Here is a 23982-nt window from a genome sequence, read left to right on the forward strand (position 1 = left end):
AGCTGAGAGCGACGCTACATTTCGTGGTTTAAGAACCTCTTGGTACTAGTGCAGCTCCACTGAACTGCTCCGGGTAGCAGATGACAAAGCTAAGATCGCCTTGATGGTGGCCGACCTCCGCTAGGGGATGGCATAATAAGAAGAAGATAGTAGGAAATTATTTAGAAACTATTTGATTTCTGTGCATCCGTTGCTTGTTCTCCCAAGGTGCAGAACTAACCTGTCATTGGTAATGCCAATTGGGAGGGCAATAACCATGTTTAATGAAACCGCTTCGGATATTGATATATTCCACCTACGTGAGAGTGAATTTAGGTGGACGTTGTCTTACAAGTTTTTAAGATAGGGTCTATCAATAGTTCACTCTGTGTGCTTCCATCTACTTTTATTTTTGTTATTTTATTTTATTTTATTTCTTATTTTATTACTTTTTGTATTATGAACTTACATTTTGTTGTATTTTTATTTTTAAAATTGTTACTTATTTGATGTCATGTCGTGAACGCTTTGAATTTGTAATTTGTTATGTTCACCATATCGTGTTTAGGAAAATAGGCGTAACCCTCGCAGAATAAATTTTACAGGAGGGGCAAAAAACTTTTTTAAATGATTTTGATTCAATATTAAAAAAAAATATGCACAGACATTGGGTGCATGATGATTGATGATTTGGTGTAATATCTTTTTGATCTAATAATAATTAAATAAGTTATTACACAAAAATCATTAAAATTGAGGGTAAATGCTTTTTTCCTTAAATTAAAACTTAATTAAAGCCCAATTAAAACCTGAATTTAGATAATAATTTGGCATTTGCGGCTTACTTCCTTTTTACAGAACGTGCATTACTTGTATACATTGTTAATATCCAATAAAAGCACCTTTAGAAAAATCGAGGGTTACGCCCTTTTTCGAAACTAGTATTTTTGATTTATTCTACTGTTGCTTTCAAGTTTTAAGTCTTATTATTATTATTTTAAATAAAACGCAAAAATAATAATATTAGTTTTCACCATGAATAATTATTAACAGTTAATACAATAAAATAAATCTTTAGTCGTATTTCGAGAGATCGACTCTTGATTTGTCAATGTACGAAGTTGTTCAATTCATTATTGTAATCTAAACACGTATATAAATAATAATGTGAAAATTATATGAGAAAAATTTTAAATTAAATAGTATGGTCGTATAATTATCTACTTACGAAGGTAGTGTTTGGCATCAAAGTCTTGCTTGATCCATTGACGTGAAGAAGGCTTATTCCACCCCATTGATCTCGATAGACCAGTTCGTCTCCTAGAAATAAAAACGTGGTAACAATAATTAATAAATGATAGCAGATAAGGCTTTTAGTATTGAAAAATACTATTACAATACAATATATTGTATGTTTTATGTACGTATGGATTCACAAAGACACTTGGGTCGGAAGGTAAATCGGTTAAGAGCAGTCGCAGCTAGGTGTGTGTTCAAATTTGAAACGGCCCAATTTTTTATGTGGCTTTTCTATGATGTATGTTTTTGGTGATTTTCTAAAATAATATGTTTTTACGATAGAAGGTGTTGAAAAAAACGCATGAAGAAACTCAAACACAACGAGGATTGTGCATAATATATAGTTTCATTGAGTGAAAGTAACCATGACAAGGTATATTCTTATGTATGTAAGTAAAATAGTTAATTCAACTACGAGGAAGCTCCTATACATACATACGCGTTGTTAAACTTCATTATAATATTTTACATCAGCCAAAAATTGATCCTAATACATTCACAAGTGTTTTATGCGTTCTTCCAATTTTGAAATTAAAATTCGATGACAGATAAAACAAGATGGCAGTTAAAATTTTATTTTCCTATAATTATTGTCTAATTTAATTCATTGTTTAGTCGTTTATTTTATGGTACTGATTACTTATTCTAAATTAAACTTGTCTGTAGTAAGCCAACTGTAAAACACAAAAACTATTTTAATCAAACGAAGAAAAGATTGACTATAACTAATGACGTTTATGCTGAAAGTAATTTGTCAGCAGATTATTAAATCACTATCCATATTACTAATTAATAGCGCCTGTACACCTACGTGCATGGATTTACTGGCAACAATAGTGCGTATTTTAAGCTATCGTGACAATAACTGTTTACACGTAGAAGTGCTGACAGTCCCTTCAATCTTATTCTTCAAGAGTAAGTGAGACGCGATGTTGTCATTTTATGATAGTATTTAACAGGACGTAGTGAAAATCGGTTAACCTCAAAATGAGTATAGTTCCTTAGAAAAAAATTCTTGCTGTCGCATGAAAATTCAGTAGCTTCCAAACTTTTTTGATTCATACTTGCAAATGCAGAATAATATATGTTTACCCATACATTTTCTTGTTATGGCCGTGATATTACTTACTATCAACAGTAAATCTATGCACGTGTTAACGGGGCCTTAGATTTTAAAGACCCTACTAACGTACCATTATCATTTTTTTACTCATTCAAATATCGATGCAGGGTCTCGTGGATTATTGATTTGATTAAAGTACACTATTTTTAAGATGCTGACTGTCCGAACTACATATTTGATAGCACTGTTTGCATGTGAAAACATGCGTTGAGTTTGATACAAATGTTCGAGTACGTGCATTTGTGTAGTTGAAAATTTTTACAAACAATAAATTGTATTTTTCAGGAAGGTGTATGTCAGTATGTGAGCACTGTGCTTAAGAAAACTCGCTTTGTAGTTTTTATCGTTCCCAGCGCGTAAAAAAGCACAGGAAACTGCCATACGTTACCGATTGGCGTGACGGTCGTATAAGTGCAAACTTGATTTTGACAAAACAAATTGTTATAATATTTTGGCGGGCGGAAGTGCGAAATGACCTCCAGAGCCTCTGACTGACGGCTGCCGGCGTTAAGATTTAACGACCGTAACGGCAAGTCCATAAATTTTAACGACCGAACGAATCGTTAAACTCGACACTCGATTCTGCAGGAGAGACGCCCTATTGCATGGAAGGATTCCTCAGTTGGTGAGAACTGAGATTGATCAAAGATAAGATTGAATATTCCAAAGACGTTCAAGAAACCATCCTCTATAATCTACATAGTACTTTATGGCTTATGCTTAGCTATACACCCGATCCTCTTTTGCACGGGGGATACGTACCAAAGACTACCGTCCAAAACAAAACCGTGTAAAAAAAGATAAGGTGCCCATACAATAATGGTAGATAGGTTCCATTACTTTCAATCAACTCAAAATACTAAATTCTTGAACTCAAATAAATCGAATTTATTTATTATTGATACATAAAAATATGTATAAGTACATAAAAATACATAGTTTTCGATTTAAATTAATTTTGGCAAAGAGAAATATATTCATTCTGTTTCGCTACTTGAAAATAAACGTGCCCGTTTACCGATGTTTTTCGCTGACGAAAAATCACTCTCATCGATGGAAATATTTAATGACGCTGACGCTGAAGCACCCGTCGCGTCTCTCGTATCGAACCCGAAGTGACTGACTAGTGGCGTTATGTATCTACGTATGTATGCAAAAAAATCAGTGTAAATAAAAAATAATCGGTACTTTTTTAAACCGTGTTATTTCGAAACCGTGCAAAAAGAGGATTGGGTGTAATTACATAGGGGGGTTAATAATATGCTTTTTGTAATCGATTTTCAGGTGCATAAAACATAAAGCATAACAAGTGATACGTCCTGAATGTTGAATCAAGTAAATGTGTAAAAATATAATATTGTATGTCATTTACGTATGAAAAACAGAGCAAATTTTATTGAATACCAATTATCTACGCAAACCCGAAAGACTTACAATATACAAGAATGTATTATTGTATTATTAAAACTATTGAAACCAGTTTGAAGTTTTTTTATGTGCATGTGTCAACTGGTAGTAACTTTCAAACTAACAACTTCTAGTTTTATTTTCATAATTCTATGGATACTGTATCCACGTTGCGTGAATTTATTTAAATAAATTACTGATAATATAATTATTATATACACGATAACTTATTTTTGCCAAAGTTTGGACTGGCTACGTTCTGCATAACTAAACATAATTATAATGCTCCAAAAAATAATTAAAACAATTGAAATGTTTAATATTTTATGGGTAGCAGGTTAGTAATGTTAAAGTTCGGCCACCTTCAGTTTCTTGGTTTAGTCAATTTCTATAGAACGAATCAAAATAGCATTTTTTTTCATTTTAAGGGTTATCGAAATGCCTCGTGAAATTTGAAAACAATTTAGAAAAAAAAACTATTTTAAATGTGCCTTCCTTGGAAGCCAGATTTTTATTAGTACACTGTATTTTATGTATATTTTATCATTTAGTTTGATAATGTTTAAAAGATGACAAAATGATTTTTTTTTAAACTCATTGTTTCACCGTATCTTGTTTATAATTTAAAAAAAACATCGATTTTTATAGAACGTAACTTAACTTAAAATATTTTTTATTTATATCAATTATTCAAGCTTTGCTATTGGGACCACATCAAAGCTCGATGCGATATAAATTTACAAAATGAAGCTATACATATTTTTATAAAAAACGATATTTTTTAAGTTACTTATAATAATATGTTAAAACTAAATTTTTTACAAATATAGTTGTACCTATCACCTTCAAAATGATCGCAACCCTTTATTGTAGGTACATATTACTTTTCTAATCGATCACATCTAATGATTAATATTATTATAATTTAACAGTGATACCTGTGAATAAAAGCTATAACTATTTTGTCAATAAACACACTTTATCCACTGCAGAGAACTGCAAGTTTTAAAATAAAATCTCATTCACATAAGCAAATATAAAGTGTAATATAGTTTGTTGTAGAAAAGTTGCAATTCTGGGGTAAACTAAATTGAGACGTTAAAAATGTTCACTAAACAAATGTAGGTACTATTAGTAACTGAAACCTTTCAAATAATTCACATTTCGTATAGTTTTAAAAAAAGTTAAAATAAAATCATAGAGGTGTATTGATTATTTAAAATTAAAGTTATCAGTTACTCCCCGCCTTATATATAATATACAATATTTCAAAAATGCAAAATGTATTTTTATTTTCATCATATTACATTACACAAAACCTAGGTAACTAGATACCTCTCTTAAAGAATTGCTATTATTCTTTTGTTTTGATAGATAATTATTTTTTACTCATTCCACGTTTGAATAATATTTAATAACTAGCTGAGCCAGCTGGCTCTCGCCAGTCTGTCTCGCTAGGTCTTGCAGACAGCTTTTCGTTATAGTGACTTGGTGTTGGATTTTAATATAATGAAAATGGAAATATAAATAGATATAATATAATATCACCGATTTTGATAAATACAGCAATTCAAATGACAGAAAGGAGTAGAATCAGGCATGGGAGGCCTTTATCCAGCAGTAGATGGGTTCAGGTCAATGATGATAAGGACGATAGAAATAGGTATAATATAGTAGTAGAATCAGGTTGCGGAACCCTTCATCCAGCAGTGAATTGATCCTGGTTGATGATGATAACGATATGAATATGTAGATAAATGTAATATCACCGATTTTGATAAATACAGAAATTCATATCACAGAAAGAAGTAAAATCAGGCTAAGGAGGTCTTTATTAAGTAGTGGATTGATTCAGGTCGATGATGATGATGATGACGATATGAATATGTAAATAAATATAATATCACCGATTTTAATAAATAAAGAAATTCATATGACAGAAAGGAGTAGAATCAGGCTAGCGAGGTCTTTATTAAGCAGTGGATTGGTTCAGGTCGATGATGATGATGATGATAATGATGATAATGATGATAATGATAATAATGACGATATGAATATGTAGATAAATATAATATCACCGATTTTGATAAATACAGCAATTCATATGACAGAAAGGAGTAGAATCAAGCTAGGGAGGTCTTTATTAAGCAGTGGATTGGTTCAGGTCGATGATGATGATAATGACGATATGAATATGTAGATAAATATAATATCACCGATTTTGATAAATACAGCAATTCATATGACAGAAAGGAGTAGAATCAGGCTAGGGAGGTCTTTATTAAGCAGTGGATTGGTTCAGGTCGATGATGATGATAATGATAATGACGATATGAATATGTAGATAAATATAATATCACCGATTTTGATAAATACAGCAATTCATATGACAGAAAGGAGTAGAATCAGGCTAGGGAGGTCTTTATTAAGCAGTGAATTAATTCTGGTTGATGATGATGATGATATGAATATGCAGATAAATATAATATCACCGATTTTTATAAATACATGGATTCATATGACAGAACGGAGTAAAATCAGGCTAGGGAGGTCTTTATTAAGCAGTGTATTGGTTCAGGTCAATGTGATGATGATGATGATGATGACGATATGAATATGTAGATAAATATAATATAACCGATTTTGATAAATACATATATTCATATGACAAAAAGGAGTAGAATCAGTCTATGGAGGTCTTTATTAAGCAGAGGATTGATCCTGGTTGATGATGATGATGATGACAATATGAATATGTAGATAAATATAATATCACCGATTTTGATAAACACAGCAATTCATATGACAGAAAGGAGTAGATTCGGGCTAGGGAGGCCATTATCCAACAGTGGATTGGTTCAAGTCGATGATGATAATATGGATAAAAATATGTATAATATCACAAATTCGTTAAACCAATAGTAGTAGAATCAGGTTGCGGAACTCTTCATCCAGCAGTGGATTGATCCTGGTTAATGAGAATGATGATTATGATGACGATATTAATATGTAGATAAATAACATTAGAAATTCAATACTGTCAAGAATACAATCAACGTAGAGAGGCCTTCATCCAGCAGTGGATTTATTGAGGCTCGTGATAATAATGGCATTATATATAGATAGGTAGATAATAATATAATATCACTGATTTTGATAAATATAACAATTCATGTGTAAGTAAGGAGTAGAATAAGGCTGAGGAGGCCTTCATCCAGCAGTGGATAGGTCAAGATTTAAAAATAGGTAGATATTATACAATATCACACATTTTGATGACTATAACAATTCGTTTTAATTTCTTTCATTGTTTGCATGGCAACTTTGTTAGTTTAATATGACTATATTCTGATCTATGGAAATTAGTAGCCTAGGTAATTATTCAATAACAAAAATAGTGGGTGAACAGCCACAAAGAAGTATTTAAAAAAATCAAATTTGGAATGTCACGTTATCTATGATATGACGGACAGTGGCGGACACACCTGTCAGATTTTTATTTACGCAGTAAATTGTAGCAAGATTATGGTTTTTTCACCGGAAAAAAGTGCGCCAATGCCTACATTACGATATTTGAATAAAAATAATCGAATCCGTTTGTCAAATAAAGGATTAGAAGGTCTTAAGCGACGAAGACGTCATTCTGCTGTATGTTAAAAGAAGTATGGCGAATTGTATACGCTGTATGAGAAAATATCAGTTATAAACGTCAAGTACCTGTGAAATCATTGAAAATTTGTGAAATGTGGTCAATTCAAACGGTAGATGAATCGGTAGCGCACATTTTGAAGTGAAGATGTAAAAATAACAATAAAATGTCGCTTAAATGAGCCGTTAGTGAATTTTCCAAAATCTCTTAGGATAATAATATATAGGAGATGAATGTGACTCATTCAACAATTATAATAATTACAAGATAAAAAGATTTTTTTATATACAACGTTTTTAAATTTTCTGTTGAATCATATAAACTAGACTTGGCTAGCTTAAACGATCAAAAAAAAATTGTACTTGATAGAAATAATACTGAAATGTTATTTTGACATGTCGTGACATTTTGTCATAATATTCATTTCCATAGTAACGCACGTATATATTAATAATTTAGTTGCTAGGACCCCAGCCCCTAGCAACCAATAATGGTGTCGAAATAACTTTTCATACAAAACAGAATTAACTGAAAATGAATTCAATTCTACTTAAAGATGGCTAAAAGTATTAAAAAAATACATTGGAATTGTGTTCTGATATACTCTAAAAGTTTTAAATGTCTAGCTAGTCGGGAAGTTAGTTAAAAATCGATTGCAAAATTTGTACCGGACAAAGAACCACAATAAGAATACGAGCTAAAAAAACGTTGTAATAAAAAACGTTGTAAAAATCAGAGATTGACATCGTATATTATCATAACGTTGTACAACGCTGAAGCAGTCTCTCGTGTGAAACTGTCTTTTATATAGTAATAGTAGGTACGTGCACATTGAGTGGACCTTAATTATCTTGACTTTTCTTCTTCTCACAATGAAAATAGCTTTTCAATTGAAATAACATGCTTATGAACACTACTCGGGCCATTGAATTCACTTGAGAATGAGTATGGACTAGATACGGTCGTGTTGAGTTAATTTAATAAACAACATGAATGAATTAATGTGTACTATAAAACATGAAGTTTGTCCGGAATTTAAAGAATATAGACTATGAAAAGAAGAAGCTTTATATATTATTTCTGTTATGATATTTGTGAAATTATTTAGCAAACGCATGAAGTATGGTTAAGTTTATAAACTCCACAAATATTAATACAACTCAGTTGGCATTCCGATTTTCTGACACACGCAATGGCTACCATTTTTTAAATATCCATTGTGATTTCTTACTCTACAGCACTTATAAACGGTTTAACACAAATTTTACAAGATTTTTCAGCTAAATAATATCGCCGAAGTGTGATATTATTAGTTGGTTATCTGCTCCTGTCGGATTATCTTTTTACACACTCCGTAAATTGGCAAATACATATCATAGGAGCAGTGTGAAGTTCTCTGCAAACGAAACTGCAATGCGAAGTCACTTGTAGCCAACTTAATCAGTGGACCAAAAGTCCTTTTTTGCTTCAATTTCATACATTTAGAATCCATCTTCAAAGAAGAAGTTTTTTCAACATGTTTGCATGTCTCTCATTTTTATTCTTTTTCGCGTTATCGAACTCAGATATTTTCACTAACAAAGACCCTCTCCAAATTATTGCTTTCTGTCCTGGCTATGTGATCAAAAAATTGTAAAACCTTCCGGAGACATTATATATAACAGAGATCCAGTTACATTTTTCTATAAAAGGTTTTTCAACATCTTTAGCTCAGACCGATACTCCGATCCCGTAAATCCTACACAGTTTACAAATTTTTGGGTCACGCGATCTCATGTATGTTTTATTTTAGTGATTTTGAAGAGAACTACAAATGACAGTTTTAGTAGTGAATGTTTTGATAGCACATGAGGTCACGTGACGTGATGATAATGTATTTCACGCATTAGACTCCTATCTAGAATCTAAATTCTTCGATATTAATAATATTATTTTTTGTTATGAATAATAGTGAATATGTTGTGAATTTTCGTTTAAAATTTACATAAAGCACGTTTGAAAAGTATCAGGCAGGCATAACCGTATGCTAGATGGGATAGGCAAACATAAGCAGTACAAATACCGAAGGAAATTGAAATTTCAACTCGTCGCTGTTTTCGTTGGGAAAATCTTAGTCGAGACTACATAATAATAGCATACGCGATATAGTACATCTGTTGTGACATTGGCGTAACTAAGCTTCAATAGTCGAAATCATTTTCTGGGACGTGATATTATGAAGAACTAATTTAATTAATAAGTAACTTAAATCGAACGTCTTGTGTGCGACCCAATTGTTATAAGCCATGTAGATTCAGTAAAACACCATACATTTTAATGTAGAATAGGTCTCTAACACTCCCGTTACTTTAATGCCACCCTAGGTTACCCAGCCCATTAAACTGCACATATTTCATTTAATATACACTTCGTCATCATCGTATTTTGGCTATTCATAGAATCATCAATATTACATCATATTAATCGTCATACCCAAAATGAAAGTGATGCCATGCATCGAGAAAAAGAGTTGTTTTAGGCATAAAGTCCACTAAAGCGGGCTTGCGGGGCGCTCGCGCATATTCTATGTGAATCATCAAAAATACAACGTAATCAAATACGCCAGCGCACACTGGATTTGACGACGCATTGTGTCCGCCCGCCCCATGAGTCATCGTTGTGTGGCTTCTCAGCGGCACGAATTAACGAAAATACAACGTAGTCCATTCATTGAACACGGCAAACAAAATCACGCTCCTGGAAGCGTCGTCGATAGACGGGCAAGAAGGCATTATTTAATAACAGTGAACTCTTTATTTAGTTATTGCGTGTTCAATATTTCGCTGGTAGAATGATGTCATCGTGAATATTAATTACAAGCCCCGAGAAATTTAATAATATTTTTATTGCTTTGTTATGAGAGACGCTGATAATAATTATTATTTTGTGCTCCTTGAGCCCCTTATTACAAAGGTGAAGGGTAATGCGCGGGTGGGAGGGGGCCTACTTCGTAGAGAGCGCACCGAGCGCCGCTTTGGTGGGCTTTATGCTTAAGAGGCGAACCCATATACATAGCTGTGCAATTAGCCCCAATAATACGATTAGCCAAGAAAACTGGCACACTATATACAATATGTAAAGAAATGGACACTGGAATGGTTGGATTTCATCGACTGCGAGCTTTAATTGATTTTTAAAAACTTACCAACACCATCTGTAAATTGTACGTTCAATGAAAACAAATACCTATGACTGACGGAGTTTATTGTGAACTATTTATGTCCGATCTTAACAGCCTACCTCCACCCTTCGCCACTGGTGGTTACCCAATACGTGGATATACTATAATCAATGTTTTGAGATGACGCCAATAAAAAACATTATGTTAACTCAATATTATAAAGTGGTCAGTTCCATAGAGTGATAATAATATGTCTAATTTTATTATGTTCAGTATTCATACAGAGTTGCCAGCTCCATAGGGGATTATGTCCGATTATTGCTCAAAACTATTAAAATCATTATGATAATTTGCATAAACAACTTGAACCCTAAAACTACATACTATTTATTACATATTTCACTAAAAAGATAATATAAATAATAAACTGTCACTTTTCTACAAGTCAGTATAGGTGAGTTAAAACTTTGATCAGTCATTACTCAAAACTACTAATTTCTAGTTGTCCCACTATGAAACTGAGCCATCGATATGATTAAAATGTTATTATTTTCAATCTCGATAGCATTATCCAGTAAATACACATAATTAATAGATATCCGTCAGATTTCATTTAGCTGTCATAAATTATATATATAGAAATTGTAAACAGAGCGTCGCATTCCATTACGAATAAAAGACATAGATCTAAAAGTAAATGCGACAAAAAGAGACATACCTGTGCAATTGTACACACGAAGCACACGAATTACATCTAAAACGGTATCATTTATAAAGATCCCATTAATATATATATATACTAAACAAGGACCAAAAGCTCGCAACTACCGTCATAACTATGTCAAATTGAATGCCGTTCATCAGATAGAGCACGGTTTAATAAATTCTAAAAGGTGCCACTTAGCGAAGCTGTGTAGGTTACATGTAAGTTGTACGTATGCAGTTCATCGTGGGACACTTATTCGTGCGCCGCAGTACGTGAAACATGAGTTCGTATAACATTTTATCAAATGATGAGTTCTTCGTTGAACATTTCACCTTGGAATACATTTGTACATATCTTACAACATGCGGCGATAGTTTGCAAATAGTACTGTTCCAATTAGATTAACCCTAATCTAACCTAACAAAGACATCTCATAAAATTTGCCACATGTTGTAGCATACGTACAAATATACTACAAGGTGAAATGCTCAACGAAGAACTCGTCATTTGATTAAATGTTACACGAACTCATGTGAATAAGTGTCCTGCGGTGAACTGTTTACGTACAAATTTCCGGATACGAGCTGAGTATGCTAAAACATTTATAAACTGCCGCAAAATAAAAAAAAACAATACGATACCAACTCCACCTAGCGGTGATAATATTCAAGTAACTGTCAATTTCCAACTATAATATGTCAGAAATTTTAAAACGGTATCTAGTAATGAAATTTCATCGTTTCAGGGTTGTTTAAAAACCACACGCATTTTGGGACCTACGCCATTCAAGCTATAAAATACTGCAATAGGTTCAGTGGGTTTAGCATAATTTCAAGAATATTACACAATAATAATAGAATAAATAAAATGATTAACTAATTCAAGACTTTAATTATTTCGGATATCTCTATTGCTTTATTGATTTGATGTCAGAGCTACGTATATTTTTACTGTGTTTTCTACGCCACTGATTGCAAAATGCAGATATTCCAAGCTTTACTGATACATTTTTAATAACAATCGGAATATTTTAGGAAACAACCTCTCTGCGATGATACTCTAAAAAGAAAGGCAAGCTGAACTATGAAAAACGAAAGAAATGGAAATTTAATATTGAACTATGTTATATTATAATGTATTAAGAATATAAAATTGGATGGAAATTCAACAAAAATATTTTTCTTTAAGGTATAAAATGCGTAAGATAATCAATAAGTTATTTTTAATTTTAAACAGCCGAATATTTTTAAAGCTCACATGCCCTGTAAATGTAAAAAAAACAATAAAGAATAAATTTAGGGTAAGTTTGAATGCTGAGATTGAATAATATGTAGACTTTGTAGGACTGTAGCATATTATGTCATTATAATGCCCTTTCTTTTCTCAACGTCGACGTTGAGCCAACCAATACTGACTAATGTGTCAAAGTGTTGGACTCTTACCATGGTCGATGTATTTCAGAGACAGGTGCTGTGTAGGATATGCGGCCCTTTCACAGAACAGATTAATAAGATAGAAATGCAAAAGCCAGCAATCATGGATCAAGGCGTTGAAGTCACTTTCGGTTTATTACTTAATGATGGTCTGATTATAAAATGCAACCAATATCAATTTCGAATGCGCGTTTAGTTTACGTGACAAACTTTAACACATATTAGGATACAGGTATTACCATTGAAAATATCATATTATTTAGCATGTGTTTTAAGTTAATTTAATTTCTCCCTACTAGATAATTATGCCTTCTTACAGACTCACCGGAAAGGCAACCCAATTCCCTTATTTTTTTAGGGCTTCATAATATTAAATGTAGGAGAATAGCGTATACAACATAATCTGGGTCTCAACATCCTCTCTAAAAATAATGTATCTTTATTTTTTACGTTCGTTAAACTTGGTAGACTTTCATGTGCAGACCATAAAGTAAGAATAGTATAATGTTCAACTGTCGAGGGACGTCATGGATAACAGGTCGAGTGGTCAGATGTCGACTTTCGTGCCAAAACTTTTATGGTTTGATGCTAGAGCAACTGGCGTAGACACATGGAGTCCCTGAATAGTGCGATAGAAAAAGTTCTTCAGTTGTTAAGATGATGATGAGTGCAAATTTTTCTTTGTCTTCTTTTTTGATAAGTTCTGCCCCTCAGTTGGATCATATGGGCGCCTACAAGAATACGTGTCTCTCGCCAGTCTTGCATCTTCCCAGGTCATGCCATCAACACGTATCTGTACACTCTGTGCGTAGTGTTTAGAGACCTTCCAAGACGCTGGAATCCGGTTGGTTTGAAGATATGGCATGCCAGGCTGGAATTCTCATGAGACATCCGCAGGACGTAGCCGAGCCCGGTCCAATATCGCTTTTTCAGTACCAGTGTAATGAGAGGCTACTTGTTACATCCAAAAGTATTCGTATATAAGTAATACAGACACATTTTTAAATAGTCAACAATGCACTAATACGAAAATGAAAAAAAAAAAGGTTTTACTACCTACTTATAATATATTCATTTTTAAATTAATTTGTTTTTCATTCGACGAATGTGCTTGTTAATTAGCACAATCGATTTCAATAGTATTCAAATCAAATTCATCATCGTTCATTGACAAATGGAATCTATCATGGGTTTTCAACCACACATTAAAATATTTAATAGCTAATAATTCTAATTAATAAAATAATGTGAAAAATGCATTATCAAACTAACCAAGAATTCAGTAAATAGATTTGCGTTTGCTTCAATATATCTGGCGTAGAAATCATTTAAAAGTGGAGACATGGCGAAGTTCCAATTTTTGATGAATGCCTTCACTTTGTCTTTTTAAATCAGTGAATGCATTAGTGATCCTTGCATTGATTTATTCACTCAATTTTTTTTAAATTTCAACTAAATAGATAAGTTTAACAACAAAATTATCGTTCCTAAACAAATTTGTCTCAAATTTCAACATTATGATTTGACTTTTATTTCATTTTTTCACGAGATAGCCAGCGAGTCTACATATTTTCAGACATGTTTGCAAACAACCTTTTATAGGAATGTTTTTTGTGTGGTTTATAACTAGCGGCCGTTTTATAAACTATGCATTTGCAAACTGCAAACATGTGGCTACATTAATTGTGTTAAACTTTTCCACGCCTCCCAGTTTGGAAATCGCTGCCGTAACTACAACGTGTATACTATGTGAATGGTATTTAGTGGCATTCTAGGGCACCGAAATCCTGTTGGTATGAAAAATGGGCAAGCCAGGTCCAACGTCACCCTCCACAGTTACTCTGAGCCTTCGTAAGATGCCATGATTTACTACCGTAAATTAGCACCATCAGAATACAAGCGTCGAATCGGTGGCATTTGGTTTTAACTGAGTATAGTCGTGAGACCCAGATACTCAGCATTGAGTTGAACGTTGCTCCTGCCATTCCCATTCGGATAGTGAGCTGTCTTTACAAAGTACCATTTCGTGATGTGCATCCCCATGTCGACAATCTCGATATTTTACTCGTGCATACTTTAATATAACTAAATAAAGAACAAAAAACAATATTCCAAGAATGTTTATAAGACACCCGTAACATAAAGATACGTATTTGAACTAGACCTTTTCCATGACATAGAGATTTTTACAACGTTACCATAAAACATGTTAATCGTCTTGAAGATACAAAAAATGTACCTTTTTATCTTTTAAAATAACATTTGTGGTTTTCTTTTTGTTTTTTTTTCGTTCACTTCCACAGGTTTAACTGGATTTTGAAGCAGTAAAGTATTAGTCAGACATAACCAAATAAGAGGTATAGATAAATCTTGAAACGCCGAGGAAATTGGATAGCACGCACCTATGGATGTAGAATCTCCTTCTCTTTGGAGATTTTCCGCTGAGAAAATTCCGTATTTTATAGGAAGACCCGTAAACCGAGTTTTCAAACATTTATTACGTTTAATATAAAGTTTATTCGTTTGGTTTAGATTGCACGGTTGCACTCCACATTGAAAAGTATAATAAATTACATTTTAGTATTATCGCCAGATATAATAAATTAAATTTTATTGAAGTAATAAATTTAAAGTACCTTTGTGGCCTGGTATTTTCAGATACGTGTATTATCTTATAATAGTGCAAAAGTTTATATCTTGTATGTTTATATAAATAACTGTGGTTAGTGTGACAATGCATCGGATTAGCCTTATGAATGTCTGCAGTCAAATCTTCTCCTAAATCAATTTATTATTATTATAAATTCACTATCAAACCACCTTATATTAATTTTCTATTAATTTTGTTATATGGTTTTGAAACCGCATGTCATACAAAATGATTAACATATTGATTAAAGTATCAAATAACTGAGTATTTGCTATTTTTCAGTCTAACAAAAATGATAAGAGGTAATTATTATATACTAACTATTTTTATTTTTCAACGAATAATTCATAGGATTTAAGAATTGTTTATTGGACGTAATTCTGAAAACACTTAGGAAAAATGCTGGGTGTCTTTGTATATTGCTTATATATTTTTCAGAAATATGTATTGAACATACATAATTTGAAAACACATTGAAAAAAATATCGTATATGCATGAGATGTTTTCAAATTATGTATGTTCAATAATATAGAATGTTACATTTTCAAATCTTGTCTTATTCGTTGAATAAAATAAATAGTTTATTAAATTATTAACAAGTCTAAGTACGTTTTAAAAACTAAATAATGGAGTGATCCACGACGTCGGTTAGTAATTACGGAAGTAATTGAAACCTACTTTAATTTAAGATATTAAAACCGATAGCCAACATTATAACGCAATTCGATAAGTATTACGTGTAACAACTACTAGTTTAAACCGTTGTAATTTAGTAAAATGCTCGTAGCTTAATTGGAAAAGCATACTGGCGCGAATACAGCAGACACTGGTTCAAAGCGCATATGTTTGACCTTCGTTGCGTTAAATCTGATACGGTTTGAGCGAACGTCGCGTCTATCATCCACCCTAAACTTTTCATCATCATTCATCCCAAAACCAAAAGTGAGAGTGACATTCCGAACAGTCCGTTTACCAGTGCATGAGTGCGTGAACACCGAACCAGCTTCAGCGCGCGCCAGCCCTCTCAACATAAAAAGGTCAGTGTCTGGTAGTGTATACACATTTTGTCATAATAACGATGAGAAAACAAAGCTCAGTACATATCTAATTTATACTTAATTAAGTACGGCCAAGTAAGTAGGAGTTTAGGCTGAATTATTATGTAACTATTAAACAATTTTAACATAATATTCATAATTATTATTCAACATCATTAAGCTGACCTCGATGTTGGCTGCACGTTTCTTTCGTTTTATAAAATTGTTATATTCTTGGAAGCATTTTTAATTACCTAGTTTTAAACGCGAGAAACTTTGTTTCGGTACCTACAATAATTTTGTACTGCTCATATCATCTCGAAGAATTCTCCAAAGTACAGCTTATTCAAACTTTTAACTTTTTCACGCCAGCTAAAGTAAAACTTTGCTAATTAGCGCAATCTTCCGGAGCTACTTTGCCGTATAGTTTTGTAGTTGAAGAAGTCACCTTCACAATTTTCGAGAATCAAAACCGCTATATCTTTTGGTATTCAAGTTTTTTGGCAGTACTTTTTGAATAGAAAAGTATTATAAAGATACGCGTTTAAACTAAATGTTAAATTAAATTATTTTAACCAGGACGACAAAAATGATGAATAGAATAATGAATATGAAAGACGTCAGTTCGAGTTCCACTCGGTCCAATTATGTTTCTAGATTTAAAAAAAATATGTTTGTTTCTTTACTCTCTCCCACGATGGCCAAGCGGTGACGTGTTAGTTTATAATGTTGTGGGTCTCGGGTTCAAAACCAAAGTTAAAAACACATGTTATATTTTAATAATATTTTGAGCAAGTGGTTAACATGTATTTTTCGTAAAAAAAATCTGTTAATACAACCTCCACTATATTGAGGTGCCAATATAAGTCTCTTAGAATCGAGCGAGGTGATGTAATGTCATGTAGTAGTCTAAGGTTCTTCAGAACATATTTTTTTTTATAATAAATAATCTAACATTTTTTTTAAATAAGTATAATGTAAGTACGTTCAGTATTGAATAAAAAAATACTTTGGTAGAATTCAATTTTACAGATTGTTTATTATAATTTTTATAATATTACCATTTTACACGATATATAAATGTTTACCTAATTTTAAAACATCTCACCTAATAGAAAATATCTTTTTTGAAAAAAATACGACGGCCAGTAGGACTCAAACCTGCATCCACTGGATTTGCTCTAATGTGCTTTCGATATCGCACCCGGGGAGTAATAGTGAGACAACTCGAAAAACTTGTTTTTGCTGAAGAGCAGTTTGAATATTTTATTTTGGTATGTTAAATCAGTTATTATTCAGTTAATTCAGTACTTTATAATAGCGTGAAGTTGGCACACTTGAGTCATGTCATTTTGAATGTTATCCGCAATAACAATGGCACAATGATCATTGTGCCACTGTTTCTGCTTGAATTCAAGTAACATGTTATAATATGATAATGACAAAAATGCTTTTAAAGCCACCATTATATTTTTAAGAATTACGCTATTTGTCCGGATAGAGATGATATCTTGGAACATTTTTGCATACTTAACTCAAAAATGACAAATTTGGACTTGTGCCACTATTATTCCCCGGGTGCGATATACTTATATTTAATTTTAAAGTAATTAATTCTCTCTTACATACTCGATCTTCAATACAACTTATATACATATTATATTATACAGTGTATAAAGAATCAACGAATATTATTTTTTACCTGATATCCAAGTCCCGTTGAACCTCAGCGGCACCAGATCACCGCCGAGCAGGTCCTGAAGTCGCAGTCTCCTGCCTCTGACTCTGGGTCCCTCTTCAGGTGGAGTGAGTAGCACCACGGAGGTAACTATCAGCGCCAGAACGGTGACGATCACCAACAGGGCGATGAGGATCCCTCTCCAGTTGCGCTGGTTGGGGTTGGCGATTACCAGCTCCTGGAAATGAAAGCCAGAAGGCATCGTCACTTAAAAGATGCTGGAAGACAGTACTTATACAATACCTACATGTACTCATTCCAAGATTCAGCGATTACCTACTTGGTGATAATTAAGTTTATAAAATGTTATTATCACTTGGTATTCGTCACACGGTAAGATTTCAACAAAAAATATTTATTTATATAATATATTGAACATTACAAATTATAAATTCGAGAGGTTCATAACATAACATGAAAAAAATGGTTCCATGACAAAACAGAACATGAAAAAACAGAACATGACAAAACAGAACAGTGACAAAACAGAACAAAGATAAATATAACTATGACCTTTCAAGAAAATTATAAATTTTATATTGAAATTGAGCTATTTACGCCGAATGGCCAACATGCAGTGATTACATTATACAATATTATATAATCTACATATGAATAAATGCAATATTTTCGAAATAACGGTATTGTAAAAAAATGACAATTTATATTATAGATACCTTGGTGATTTCACTTAAAATTGATTTTTTTAAATATTAAATATTTATATATAAGTATATGTGTATTTCGTTTAAAATTCAATTAATAAATAGATTCCACAAAAATTAAAGTTTCATTTTTCCAATGGTTGTTCTGTTTTGTCATGTTCTGTTTTTCACTGTTCTATTTTGTCCGGTCACCAAAAAAAGTATTAAAATAAAAATAATATCAAAGAAACGCGCCACTGGATACGTTGGTGGTTAAAATTTATGGTTATTATTGTGGGGACCTTCAAAGTCAGTCAGTGTCTCGTGCCTAATTAAGGATACTCGGATAAAAACTACTAATACTTAATATCTGAAGAAAGAAAATGCGGAGCTTTGTTGAGTGATCGAATATTTTTTTAATGTTTCATAATATAATATTGTGACAAGATTTATAATCGATTATCATTGTAAAAATATGCAGTAAAATTTTTAATAATGTATTGTGTTTTAGTTTTGGGCTGCCACTTAATTTTTACTGGTACTAAATAGCCCCTTTAGAATAGACAGTACCTAAAACCATTGCCACAAACGATTTGGTATAATATATGCCCGAGATAATAAACTCGACAGAGGTTTCTCTTATTGCCCTAATACCGCATTATATTCGCGGAATTTTCTTTTTTTCCTCGATTATAGAACTGCTTTACCCGCGAAAATATAACGATAACCATTTGGTTAAGTTTCCTGCAGAGCGGGGAGGAAGTAAAAGCAATATTATTATTATGAATTGCAGGACGAAAGACGTTGGGCTGCGTAATGGAGACGGAGTTAATGATTATCGTCGCTATCATCATCAGCGTGGAGCTTTTAACCCTTGGAAAAGGTAGCGTATTGTGTGACAACTATTAAAACATATTATAATGGAAAGCTCCAATAAGGAGTATGATGAAATTTCACCCTTTGTTAAGAGTGTTAAGACCCATTTGGGTAATGAAGTCATTATTTTCTATTGACATGTTAACAGCTTCATTTCCTTAATTTATTAAATAACACAGCACAATAAAATAATGCGATGTTGTAACATTTTGAATACTGCCGCAATCGACTAAAATTACTACTAAATATTGTCAATATTAATACTATCGACCGAAGGTACTTGATGGAATTTCAATTTAAATTCTAATGGATTTAACTATTCCATTTGAGTCGTTTTTAGCGACTCGGGTTTTGCCTTTCGGCATCTTCAATAATATGAGCCAAGGAGAAGTCGAGTGAGCCAACTGACATTTTTGAAAAAAATGAGTTAGGTGCGTTATGGTATTCTACATGTCATAAACTATCATAAAAGTGAAGTGAGCTAAGTAAATATATACTAAAATAGTGTTTTATTGTTAAAATAAAAAATTCATTGAGCTATCGTTTTATATTGTCAAATGGTGAAGTGAGCCAAGTCATTAGCTCACTTCACCGTTCTCACCAACTGGTTAACGTGCTGTTATCCTATAGAAGTGAACATGGCTAACACGCATGTTGCTATGGTAACATGCTTGTTAGCTGTGTTCACTTCTATGCATTCATGCAAGTTTCCCACGTAATGGTGAACATGACTAACTTATCTAAAAGTGAGCCAAGTACTATTAGTATGTAGAGGTGAACACGACTAACACAGGCTAAAGTGAGCCAAGTGACATTAAATTTATTAAATTAAGTAAAGGTGAAGTAAACTCACCCCTTTTATTATCTTATTACAATCAATATTATCCATAAACACTTTTTTCTATTTGTTTATATAATAAAATTCCATTTAATATAAAAAAATGAATACAGCTGCATACAAAAAATGACGTAAAAAGTTCATTAAACTAAAACCTCCAATAAGAAAGTTTCACCATTTTGTCACTTTTGTCACTGGCCTACTTCACTTCTTGAGGGCTCATATGATATACAACATTTATAATATATATGTTTGAGGATATATGGATGTCAATGTCAGTATATATACGTATGTATAAATATATATTACGTGGGTTTATTTGTGGATTTGTTAATGAACTATTATTAGGTTTTAAGGATTTTTTATACACTTATCGAGTGTATTATTGATAAGGTAAGGATTTTTTTACAAACACTTACACTACCTATTCATAATTTGTTTGTTATAATTCTTTTTATTGTGACCCTTGACTTAATAGGTTTTCACCTACTTTATTGTATTGTTTTGTATATAAGGAAGAGTTAATAGTATTGGGTGTCAGGGTTTATTTGCCTTTTGTTGAGTGTACACAGTGTCTGAAGATGCCGAAATGCGAAACCCGGGTCGCAAAAAACGATCAAATGGAACAGTAAAAAACTTGAGTGCATTAGAATTTATATCATTAACATATAAAAATCATCATTTTATTTCTAAAATATTCGACATAGTATTAATACTACATAATTATTTTATTGTTATAAAAATGATATTGTTATTACACGAAAAAATATCAAGGGTTAATATTATATTATATTCTTGGATTTCCTGTAGTTGAGGAAATGCTCCGGATAATGCGCTTTTTACGGCTACAATAGTAGTCTAGTGAAATGACATGAATAATTGAATAGCATTCGGCTTATAATACGATATCATATTTTGTAGACACGTTTTCACCGTGATATTATATACAAATACATATTTATGATTGTCATACGGGTTGAAAACTAATTTAAATATTGAACAAGAGTCACGATTTATCGAAACTTAATTCTGTCTTGTTGCTTCGATGCAGGGGCGGCTCTATCTTAAGGGTTCGTAGGGACCATCCCCACATCGTTGATTAAATGAACTATTTAATTTATTTTATACATATAAGCCCGTCGCAATTTTATAGACATATTTATTATTATTATACAAACAAATCAAGCAATGATTGTAAATTATGTAATAATATAATGATGATTAGATGGTATTAAAGTATTTTCTTAAATTAAATACGCCGCGGTCACTCAGTTCCATTCCATCGCCATGGTACAAATCTTGTTCTACAAATGATGTGAACGAATTAGCGTTAGTAAAAGCATACTGGGGAGTGAATCAAATGACCCATATGTGAGTAAAAACGCTCCCTGTATGTCGTTGTTTAAAACTGGTAATGGTAAGTCTATAATAATTATAATTTTTAATTAAGTTAATATTTTTAAGCACGGTTTTTAGATATGATTAAGTAAGGACTCAGATAATCATATTATTATAAGTAGCTTGGTACATAATGTATAATAATATGATAAAGTAGATAGGTATGTAGATTAATTAATGGCTAAACCCAATGACATTAATATGGACGAATCATCTGGAAAAGAAAATGACACTCACTTTATTGTCGGGTCTGCCGAATGGCATAATCTGTTCTAATGCCATTACAATAAAGGTGATATTGCTATAAATTCCTGATGCTTTTTGTTGGGTCTGCCGAATGGTTCGGTTCAAACGGGTTCGCTCAAATGAACATTGACATTAGAAACACTGCTCTAACGCCATTACAATAAAGGTGATATTGCTATAAATTCCCGATGCGTGATATCGCATAATGGAAATTACGTGACGTCTACTTATACATGCGAATGCGCGAATTTACTTGCTAGCTACTGTATTGAGTGCGTCGTCCATTAATAATGTCATTGGCTAAACCCCACCACCTAGAAAGTCATCGTGCCGCCACTGCTTCGATGAACTGTGATGAGAGATGGATTAATTAGATTATAAAAAGTAAAATCATTGTAATGGAGTTCTACCACCTAAATACCGGTTAAATTATAATTTTTTTATGGCAGTAGCTAGTTTTCCAAATTAATTTACCGTTATAATTTTCATATAAAGTTCTATTATTTTCAAAATAAAGTTACGCAACGCAGAAATAATTAAATATTTAATCTCCGGAAGCAAACGTTTTAGGCCGTAATATTTAACGAATTCAGAGGTAAATATGTTATAAACTCGAGAGGGAGGGCATTTTTTTAATAATGAATACGCAAAACAATGCAGAGTTTTCGGATGGCAGTGATGCCACTTCCGAGCGGCAGTAAAATTTAAGTATGTTTTTGTTGATATTACCAGGATATCATAAATGTACCTCCGGGAGAGGAAAGTTACTGTTAACATCTTTACGCCTCGCCGAATCCCAAAGCATCTCATTTACATAAGCAGCTTTCTGTCACCCTGATACTTTATTTTCAAATTTTCTTTTGTCTCACGAACTTATAAAGTTAAATTAGATAATTAAGAGTGATTGAAAAGTTTTTCGCGCGTTGCGGAAAAAATCATTCCCGCGAAATATGTAATAGGTAAGCAATAAATCATTGGTGAATTTCAGATGCGATCAAAGTTTCAATGTTATTTTTTTCCATGTTCGTAATTTTTATGAATTCAGATATGGAAATTTTTGATAGGTATTCAGTCCAAATAGCCCTCAGTATAGTCCTGGAACATATATAATTTAAATAATAGTCAGTGAGAATATTGAATGAAGAAATTCAATGGGTGCCTGAAATACATTTTACTTACTTACGTGACGTCTTAAATTTATAATGGCGGCTGCTCAAGACATTGTTAATAATTATTAATCCAACTCGTTTTACAAGTATTCCATGACAATTTTGTTTTTAATATTTTTTTACAATAAATAAATAAATAAGTAATGATAATATATATTGATTCTACATAATTTGAAAACATCTTATGCATACTATAGACACTAGAAAAAATCATTTTATAGAAAGAAAAAAAAACGACAATCGACGGTATGCTTTTCCAATTAAGCTACGGGTGTTTTAAAATTATATATATTCAATATTATAATTATAGAATGTTACATTCTCAAGTCTTGTGTCGTATTCGTTGAATAAAATAAATTGTTTATTATTATATTGATTCTTTTATCATTAAGATGTTATAATAAGCAAACTTTTGTTGAACATGGATAACGGATTTTAAAACGTTACTTACGCTAATGGTTAAAAATAAAGAATTTGGGAGACAAGTATTTTTGTAAACTTGGTAAATTTTATTGTGAAAAAAATTATATTATCATAGAACACTTGCGAAAGGATTGATTTTGAATTGAAATTGATTTTCCTTATCAATGCCTAAAGCAGCCGCCATTTTGAATGTAAGACGTCACTCA

The 23982-nt window shown here is 32.1% G+C and overlaps 1 protein-coding gene across 1 annotated transcript in view; it reads right to left on the bottom strand.

Moving 5' to 3' along the window:
- Dpp10 (Dipeptidyl peptidase 10) overlaps positions 1-18384 on the bottom strand; it is a 137176-nt gene extending 118792 nt beyond the window's left edge. Inside the window, exons 1-2 of the mRNA XM_085940098.1 lie at positions 18147-18384; positions 1208-1299 (exon numbers count right to left, since the gene is read on the bottom strand). Coding sequence (XP_085796224.1) covers positions 1208-1299; positions 18147-18384 — 330 coding nt within the window. The remainder of the gene's footprint in view (positions 1-1207; positions 1300-18146) is intronic.
- Positions 18385-23982: the final 5598 nt, after the last annotated feature.

This window comes from Rhyacophila brunnea, unplaced genomic scaffold, assembly GCF_057557595.1.
Source record: "Rhyacophila brunnea isolate RB1 unplaced genomic scaffold, BYU_Rbru_1.0 scaffold_12, whole genome shotgun sequence".
NCBI classification, from domain to species: domain Eukaryota; kingdom Metazoa; phylum Arthropoda; class Insecta; order Trichoptera; family Rhyacophilidae; genus Rhyacophila; species Rhyacophila brunnea.